Below are 9262 nucleotides of genomic sequence, written 5' to 3' on the forward strand. Positions count from 1 at the left end.
GGCTCCGCGTCCACTCTCCGAACGCGGCCTTCAAGCTGGCTCTGAAAGGAGCTCTGCAGACACGTGGACCAGCACGGTGCCTGTCCAGCCCGCAAGTCCGCGCGCTCCTGGGCCCGGACGGAGCGCGGGACCAGGAAGCTCAGGCGGCGCCGCGGCCAGGCGGCCTCGGCGTCCCACGCGTGCGGGGAGCCGAGACCTGCGCAGCTCCGGGCCGCGGGGTCTGCAAAGTGCCAGGCGTTTCTTCACAGCTGTCACATGGAAGGGGTCAGTCAGCCCGTGCTGCCGGGGCGGGGAGGCCGGGTCCCTGCGGGCGCGGCTCTGGAGGGCGGCTCTCCCGGCTCTCCCTGCTCTCCCGGGCGCGGCTCACAAGGCGGACACCTGCTTGTCCTCTGCGGGGCGGCGGGAGAAGGTAGACACTCGAGAGGGCGGCGCCCAGTGGGGCGCACGGAAACCCGCGTTTCCTAGGCAGCTGTAGACAGACGTGTACTTCAAGTACATACACACAATACTGAACACATTCATGTTGAGTGACTGTAAAGTTACATATAAAGTCATGCACAATAGCACGAATTGCACGTGCAAGTTGCACAATAGCACGTGCCTTTTCTATAATGCTGCCATGTACATGAAGGACATACAGAAATGTCGGAAAAATGGTTATCTGTGAGTGCCCATTACTAATTCATTTTCCCTTGTTATGTCTGGCTTTTTACATTATGACTGTGTAATGAAGAATGTTAAACTGAAAACTTAAAAGAAGGACCTCCCTTCTCAACCTCAGTCAATCCAAATTCAGCAGACAGATTTGTAAAAAGGCAGCAAAGGAGTTAGAGACACTGCGTGTGCTGGTGCAGCCTATAATCCCAGCACTGGGAGGCTGAGGCAGGAGGATCTCAAGTTCCAGCTCAGCACAGGCAACTTTGAACACATCTCAAAAACGAATGAAGAAAGACGGGGTAGCTCAGTGAGCAGGGCCTGCGTTTAGTCCACACCGCCTTTAAGATAAACTTTCAGAAAATCTGCGGATCTTTATTACGTTTTCACTGCCCAAAGTCCCTGTGCATAAAATCCTAATGTAACAGAAAACTTAGCTATCCATTTCATAGCTCAAAATGTTTCCTTAAGTTCTTGAAAACAGCACACACTTTTCAGGTTTTTATACTTATCCTGAAAATGGGGCCACAGAGGTACCCTACTTTCTAAGAATTAGAGAAGATGTGCAGGCCGGTGGGTGCAGGGCGCTGCCGAGCCCTGCAGAGTAGCAAGGGTGCCTGCCCAGGGAGGCAGCAGGGAAGGCCCTGTCCTGCCCAGTCCCCCCACCCTCCCCCCGGCCCCACCGCCTGGCCGCCCACACCTACCGTCCTACTCAGCGGAGAAGCCCTGGGCCTGGTAGGGCGCCAGGCGCGGGTCGGCCTCGCCCGGCTTGTGCCACGGCGTGTTGGGGCCTGGGGCCTGGCCTCCGTGGGGCGCGCCACCATGCGCGAGCGCTGCGGAGCCACGGTGTGGTCAGGCGGCCTGCGCGCCGAGTGTCGCGTGGCCTCGAAGTGGGCGATCGGGATGCCCAAGTAGCCTGGCGGCATAGGCAGCGGCGCCCGGTACCGGCCCTCCTTCTGCGCTGCAAGGAAGCAGGACAGGACCGGACAGGACAATTAGTGCAGGGAGCACCGCGCCCACCGCGCAAGACCGCTTTACTCCAGGCAGTGCACAGCACAGCGCTGCGAGCAGTCAGCGAGAACCCTGGGGAAACCCGCGGCCCGCAGTGCTGCGAGCCTGGGCACTGCGGCAATGAACGCTGCTCCGCCCCGCTGCCCTGCCCTGCCCTGCCCTGCGCTGCCCAGCGTGCAGCAAGGTGAGCCCTGACCTCGGATACTCGGGAACTGGGGCTGTGCACCTGCCCCGGTCCTGCTCAGTTCCTGCCCAGAGCCAGGTGCTGACCCCTCCAGGACCTGGAGCTTCACCTCCACTCGAAAACCAGCGCACTGCTTCCTGGCCCGAGGGTTCTCTTTGGAAAACAAGGCAGTAAAAGAAATTTGGAAAAGTAGTGCCCCCCACAAAAAAAGTCAATTTAAAAACTAAAACTGGCTGGGTGTGGCGGTGCACACCTGAAATCCCAGCACTCAGGAGGCTAAGGCAGGAGGATCGTTGCAAGTTAGAGGCCACCCCGGGTTAAAAAGTGAGCTCAAAACCAGCCTGAACTGCATATCGATACCCTGTCTCAAAAAGACAAAACAAAAGCAAAAACAAAACTCAAACTGTAAGATATTTATTTTTCTGAAAATCCTTTTATGAATGTTGGTTATATGGAACTTGTGAAAGAAAATCAAAAATTTTTGTGTTTCTGGCTTTCTAACTTGAATGGTAGGAGCTAAAACATCATCCTTTCTTCACAGTAAAAATTCTGATAATCAGTTTAACAGAAAATGCCTTAAGATGATTAACCTATGAATATGTTTAATGAATGTGCTTAACCATTCTCTCCTTATTCACTGTGGAAGGTATCAACTCTGACATCTACTCGTGACTGTATGGCAGAGTAACCTCAGGGTCTCAGAGGGGCATGAAGGGTCTCCAGCAGGGCAACACCAGCCTGGGCTACAGAGAGCGTCCCTGTCTCAAAAACACAACAGAACCAGAACCAAAACCAAAACCAAACCAACCACAACTTCTCCATTGATGAAAGTGATGCTTGTCATTCCCCATTAATAAAGGTGAATCTTATAATTATTTTATTTCAGAAGTTCTCCTTCTATATCCTCTACTCTATTCTCACATTTCCATTACAGAAATGTCAAATACTGCCCAGGAGATGTGTGTTTCCCATAGTTCTGGGACCCAGGGACACTGGCGATTTTGCATCTGAGTCAGCAGCAGCACCTCCCGGGTCCTTGCGACACTGTCCCAGCACTGAGGGGGTGCCCACACCATTTACACCCACTGTCCTGTTCACGCTGACTCTACTGAGAGGGCACTAAGCAAGCTGATGGATGGGATGGCAGGGACCAGCGCTTTGTCCATGTCACTGAGCCAGAGACAGCAACAAATTGACTCTAACCCCACTGCCACCGTCTCCCCTGCACCACAAATGCCTGCCCCCTTGCGCTAGTATGGCAGAGGGCACTCTGCACACAGAGGTGCCTGCAGAAGGGCCACTATGAAGATGCTCCGCATGTGAAGGATAAAGCTCCAAATGTAATTCAAGAGAACGAAACAAATAAACAGAGCAAAGTTCCAATGAAAAAAAATACTTCCTCTGTGAAGCATGGGAATCACCCTGGGTATTTTCAGATTACAAAAAAAAAAATCCTGGGAAATGCCCATGCTGACCACAGGTGGCCCTGAGTGCTGATGACATCAGGCTGCTGTTCTTGGTCTCCAGGGAAACATCCTTTCCACCCCTTCGCTTAATAGTGCCTGTGTCACCCTCTGAGTCTTCTCCCCAGTAGCCGGCAGAAGGGGCCCATCTTGCCCGGGGCTGGGCTTGGTCAAGACTCTCTCTGTTTTGATTTTGTCTATTATACTTTGTGCTATGGTCAGAAAACATGACTGTGTCCACGTGGCCAATAGCAGCCCACAGGCCTGCAGGGTCCCCTGAATAGTCGAGGTGAGTGTGCCCGAATGGGAACATCTCCCAGCTCCTCTGGTGCTGGATGGTCTGGATGTTGTTGTGTGAGCTCCTAGAGCATGACATCCAGCTCCCGCGGCCACTGTCAGTGGCGTCCAGGGATGCATGGTCACCCTGGTCCTGGGCGAGCTCCTCAGTGCTCAGAGAAGAGATGACTGTCACTGCAGCATACAAGCCCCGGCTCTCAGACGTGGCACATAGGACCTACTCAGTCAGACAACGGGGAAGAAAAAAGGACGCAACCGTTAAATGCCTTTGCTCCCCAGAAAGGCAGCTCTCTCCTCCCTGAAAGAGGGTAGCAGTACCCTGAGCTTCATAACAAGTCAGCACTGCCGCATCGCGCTCTCTGACTCAGTCACTGTGCACTAGAGAACAGACACAGGGAAAAGAGTGATTTGTAAGGAAGGGACAGTGTCCTTCGAAGGTGAAGGGCAGCTCAATACAGCCTCAGCAAGCCTGGGGGTACAAGCTGCAGGCCCTCAGCCTTGGCACAGAACAACTGCGCTACAAAGAACAAACCTCTCTGACTGCCAAGCAGCCCCAGCACCAAGCACAACTAACACAATGATCTTGCCCAGAGAACAACAAACTCAGCAGCTAAAGTGCATGCCAGGGACAGCGCACTGGCCATGACCACTGGAGCAATCGGTAGAGGGTATGGCGCCAAGCTGGGCGTGGATGGGATGGGCAAGGCGGGATGGGCAAGGCGTGATGGGCAACGTAGGATGGGCAAGGCAGTCCAGGCCACCCACCCCAGGCTGTACTGGTCCCGCTGGAGTGAGGCCCACTGCTCTGTCTTGCCAGCACCCAGGCCGCTCTCCACGATGCTCACAGAGTACCTCTGCTGCCACTCGTCCTGCAGGGAGATGGGCACGGAGTTGAACAAGGAATTGCTGATGATGCTGGACGATGAAGAAATCTCACTGTGACCAGAGTCTGAAAAGTTATCCACAGTGCTGCTGGGAGCCAGAGTATAGCCTGCAGGGAAACACACAACAATGTGGACATCACAGGAGATGACGCAAACCCAAGTCTACCACAGAGAAGCCAGAATAAAACCATATGCATCACCACAGAGTGGGATTGTTTAACTTATAGAGACCAGAGACTAAAAGATTAAATTTTTATTCTAATGAAGTATAAACTCCTTAATCTATGGTGAGGGAATGAAAAAATGCATATATACGCATGCTGAGAAAAGATGTACAAATCGTGGCACTGCTTTGCTAATCTTAGCTTCTATGAATTGCTAAGAAGTATGCCACTCCAGTACCTGGCTTACAGAAGAAACCAGGCTGAGGATGGAGCTCCGTGAGAAGAGCACTTGTCTACCTCATGTCCATGCATGAGGCCGAGGTTCCAGCCCAGCACCACATGAGCAAAACAAACTCATCAGAATTAAAAAGGGGAAATTAGACTTCTTGGTCTGTTTGTTTTTTGTTTTTTTGAGACAGGGTCTATGCATTCCAGGCTGGCCTCAAGCTTGCAGTGATCTTCCTGCCCTGGCCTCCTGACTGCTGGGATTGTAAGTATAGGTATGCACTGCCACACTCTGCTAAAAAAAAAAATGCATTCTTTCAAACTGCAAAGTGAGTTAATCTGTTTTCAATTTTAAGAATTAAAAAGCATGGCATTGAACAGTTCACCTGGAAATAGCTGGTTTTGGGGGGTTTTTGGTGGTACTGAGGATTGAAGCCAGGATTGCTCTACTACTGAGCTACATTGCCAAGCTCTTTTAAATTCTGTATATTTTTTATTGTCAGAAAGTTTTGCATTAAGCTGCTCAGGTTGACAACTAACTACAGTCCTCTGCCTCAGCATTCTGAGTAGCTGAGATTACAGATGTGTGGCACCGTACCTGGTCGCATGCTATTTTTAATGGAAAAAAAGTACAAATATTCTTTCTCGACACTCACTTTTTTCTTTTTTATATTATTAAGGATCTCATGTTAGTTAAAAATAATTTGATACAACCATGTACTATGTAAATTTTTAAATGCCATTTATCACAAAATAAATAATATATAAATAAAATAAATTTGAGTACCTACATTTGTCAATTTAAGTGGTCCCCTCCTTTCAGTAAACTGGTAATTCCTGACTTATTTTTTAAAGGTTACACAGGTCTTGGATAAGATTTAATGTGTTCACTTATGAAATGTCTATAAACCACACTGCAAGTCCTGATGGGTGAAATTTAAATCTTTCCTCAAAAGTCCACTCAAAAACAAAAAGCTCTCTAGGAACACGGTCCCTCTGACCTGCACTGCCATGTGGAGGACTCACCCCTTCTCTCAGCCACAGAGCTGAGTCCTCGCTCCCGCCCGGGTTTGGTTCTCACAACCCCACCTATTCCAGGGGTCTGTGGTGCACTGTTACTCTTGTTACTGTTCTCACTACCAAGAGAATAGGAGGAACTGGTTAAGTGCAGCTTCCCGGAGCCAAAACACCTCAGCTGAGCGCCACTGCCACCAGACAACAGGATGAGAGAAGAATTCAGACACATCCACTGCATGGCCCCTGGCTTTGCCACATGCAGGAAGCCCCAGGTCTCAGATGGCGAAGGGCAGGGCTGTAGTGGCTGGGGCAGAGGCATCTAGTGAGGAATCAATGCTCTGGGCCTCTGCTAGGGACAACGACATCATGGCCTGTGACCTCCACAACTCAAGGCAGGGCCACAGGAGGAAGTGAGGGCTGCTTCATGTGCAGAGCATCGCACAGGAGGAGGTGAAGATGCAGGCTCTTCACAGATAAACCAAGATTGCAAGGAGAAGATACTCAAGACCCATGTCAATAGGACGACAAAAAAAACCCAGGAACATTCAGTCTATAAAGTTCTCTTCTGTACTAATGTTACATAATCGCATTGAGTTAGAATGAATTTTATTATAAAAAGAATTCTTTCCATATTTAGGACCAATAAAGGCAAATGGATGTTTAAAAGAACTATGTAAGTTATAAATCTGATGCTATCCTTTTGTAATATTAAAAGGAAATACAAAGATTCTTCCAAATGCATAAGCTGAGGGAAATCTACTGAACATCATGAAATAATTTTAAATGAGTATAATATTGAAAAGCATGTGTGAGGTGGGAATTTTTGTAACTGCACACAGATTTCGGTAAGGAAAACAGTGATTCCCCACTCTACCTTTCCTTGGTGAGCTCTGGGGAGAAGTGGGAGGAGAAGAGAGCTGTGAAGATGCATTTGACAGCGCATGTTCAGCTTGTTTCTTGTGATGTTCCAGACTTCCTTCTTCAGACAGGAAAGGATTTTCTTCAAAGCTTGTAGAGAGTTTATGCCTATAAAAATAAGCAAGTAACTTACATGTATATTTTCTAGACTGAAAAGAGATATTAATGACCAAAAAACTATTTTGTATTAAAATTCACTGTTACTGTTTCAATATATTTATAACAAACTAAGTGGTTTTTGTATTCCTCATGATATAGACAGTAAGATTAAGGAGGCACAGGAGGGAGCGCAGAAGCAGGAGGTTCCAGATCTGTGCCAGCACTGCCCACATTGGGCTCCTGTGTGCACCGTGAGTGGCTGGCAGACACAGAATCAGGAAGCCCATGATCTGCTGCACAACAGTCCGCAGCTGAACACCATAAGAACCAGGTAGCTCCTCATCTACTTCCTGGGAACAGAGCAGGCATCCCGGAACTCTGCGCCATTGCAGTCTGTATCTCCGCCCTCCATGTGCCTGGGGCACACAGGAGACTGTCCCAAGGGACCCACGAACCCATTAACACTGGGGTTTGTGTGGTGCATGCCGTGCATGCCCAGTGACACGGGAAACCCCAGAGCAGGCGATCCACAATCTGCTGAAATTGTGATTTGAGTCTGGGTTGCAGGATTCATGTTTGGGCAGGAGTGCAGAAACTGGCAGTCTGTGATCACTGCCAGCACAGCCCAACTCTGGCTCCTGTGCTCCCAGTGAAAGGGTTGCAGACACAGGACCAGGCAGTCCATGAACTGCAGACCCTACTGTCCATTTTGGGCTCTACCTTCACTCTGGAATCCCTGGAGTCACAGGGCCAAGTGGTCTGTGATCATGCCACCAGTGCAGACCACTTCTGGTTCATACTCGTGCCCTGAGCTGTCAGGGGACACTGGATCAGATTGTCTGTGACCTGATGACATTGTGGTTGGTGTCTGAGACCTGGGAGAACTAGGTAAACTTCACCAACTGCTGGAAGAACCCAAACTGAGCAGCATACCTCAGCAGCCACTGAGGGGCAGGTTTGACCACCAGGAAAACTAGGGACATTAGTGACCTTTGCTGAGCTGACAGAGAGTAAAGAGACTGAGCACTCTACCACCAACATCAAACATGACAAGACCAAGGACTAACATGCAATATCAGAATTCCACCCTTCCAGAACAAGTCCAGGAGACATCGACATAGGAGAACTAGGTAAACACACATCTGAAATTGCTGAAATGATTGCAATGGAAGTAAAGAAACAACACCATCAGGCCAAAGAAGAGATCAGATCAGAAATAATCTCTCAGGCAAAAAATGAAATGACAATAATAATGAAAGAATTGCTCAGCACATCAAAAGAAGAAACATATAAAAAATAGATGAACATAGGCAATGGATGGAAATGTTAAATGAACAATATAAGAAAGAATTAGAATGTATGAACCAGATTTAAAGAGACATCTAGAAAAACAAAGCTTCACTGAAAGCTGCCAAAACCACCTGAATGAAGCCAAAGGTAGAATTTCAGATTTTGAAGACAGCATGGCAACTAGTGATCATAAAAGAAAGGATTTCTTAGAATCAACATGGAACCAGTAAAAATCAATTCAACAGCTGCAAGACGAGGCAAAGAGGCATAATGTATGACTAACAGGAATCAATGAAACAGCAGGAGGCAACACAAATGACATAAAAGGAATATTTGCAGAAATAATAGCAGAAAATTTCCAGAGCATGGAAACAGAACCTGATATACAGATAAATGAGGCATATAGAACTCCAAATAGTCATAACCAAAATAAAACTACACCCAGACACATAATAGTCAAGACCCCAGATCTCCAGCAAAAGAACAGAATATTAAAATCTGCTAGAGAAAAGAAGCAGATTAACTATAAAGGAAAAGCCATGAGAATCATGGGAGGCTTCTCAGCACAAACCAACCAATCAAGAAGACCTTGGAATGAAGGTCCAAAACTCCAAAAACTCCATAAACGCTTGGAAATTAAACAACAACCTCCTGAATAACCAACGGGTCACAGAAGAAATTAAAGAAAAAATTAACAAATACCTACAAACAAATGAAAATATAAATACAACTTACCAGAATCTGTGGGATGCAATGAAAGCAGTGCTCAGAGGGAAATTTATAGTGGTGAATTCACACATAAGAAAAACAGAAAGAGAACCAATAAATAGTCTAATGCTGCACTTCAAACTTTTAGAGAAAGAAGAATAAGTCAAGGCCAAAGCCCAAAAAGGGAAGAGATTATAAAGATCTGGGCAGAAATTAATGCAATTGAGATGATGAAATCATACAAAAAATAAATGAATCAAAGAGTTGGTTCTTTGAAAGAATAAATAAAATTGATAAACCCCTAGACAACCTTATCAAGAAAGAAAGGACTCAAATTCATGCAATAAG

The 9262-nt window shown here is 47.7% G+C and overlaps 1 protein-coding gene across 1 annotated transcript; it reads right to left on the reverse strand.

Annotated features, from left to right (window-relative positions):
* Positions 1-2268: 2268 nt before the first annotated feature.
* LOC102016581 (rap guanine nucleotide exchange factor 2-like) lies at positions 2269-7601 on the reverse strand. Its single transcript, XM_013511710.1, has 4 exons — positions 7264-7601; positions 6774-6925; positions 4455-4600; positions 2269-3826 (listed from the first exon to the last, which is right to left on the reverse strand). The coding sequence occupies exons 1-4, from the start codon at positions 7599-7601 to the stop codon at positions 3287-3289; spliced, it is 1176 nt and encodes a 391-aa protein (XP_013367164.1). The 3' UTR covers positions 2269-3286.
* Positions 7602-9262: the final 1661 nt, after the last annotated feature.

This window comes from Chinchilla lanigera, unplaced genomic scaffold (assembly GCF_000276665.1).
Source record: "Chinchilla lanigera isolate Chin_1 unplaced genomic scaffold, ChiLan1.0 scaffold00013, whole genome shotgun sequence".
In the NCBI taxonomy this organism is placed as follows: domain Eukaryota; kingdom Metazoa; phylum Chordata; class Mammalia; order Rodentia; family Chinchillidae; genus Chinchilla; species Chinchilla lanigera.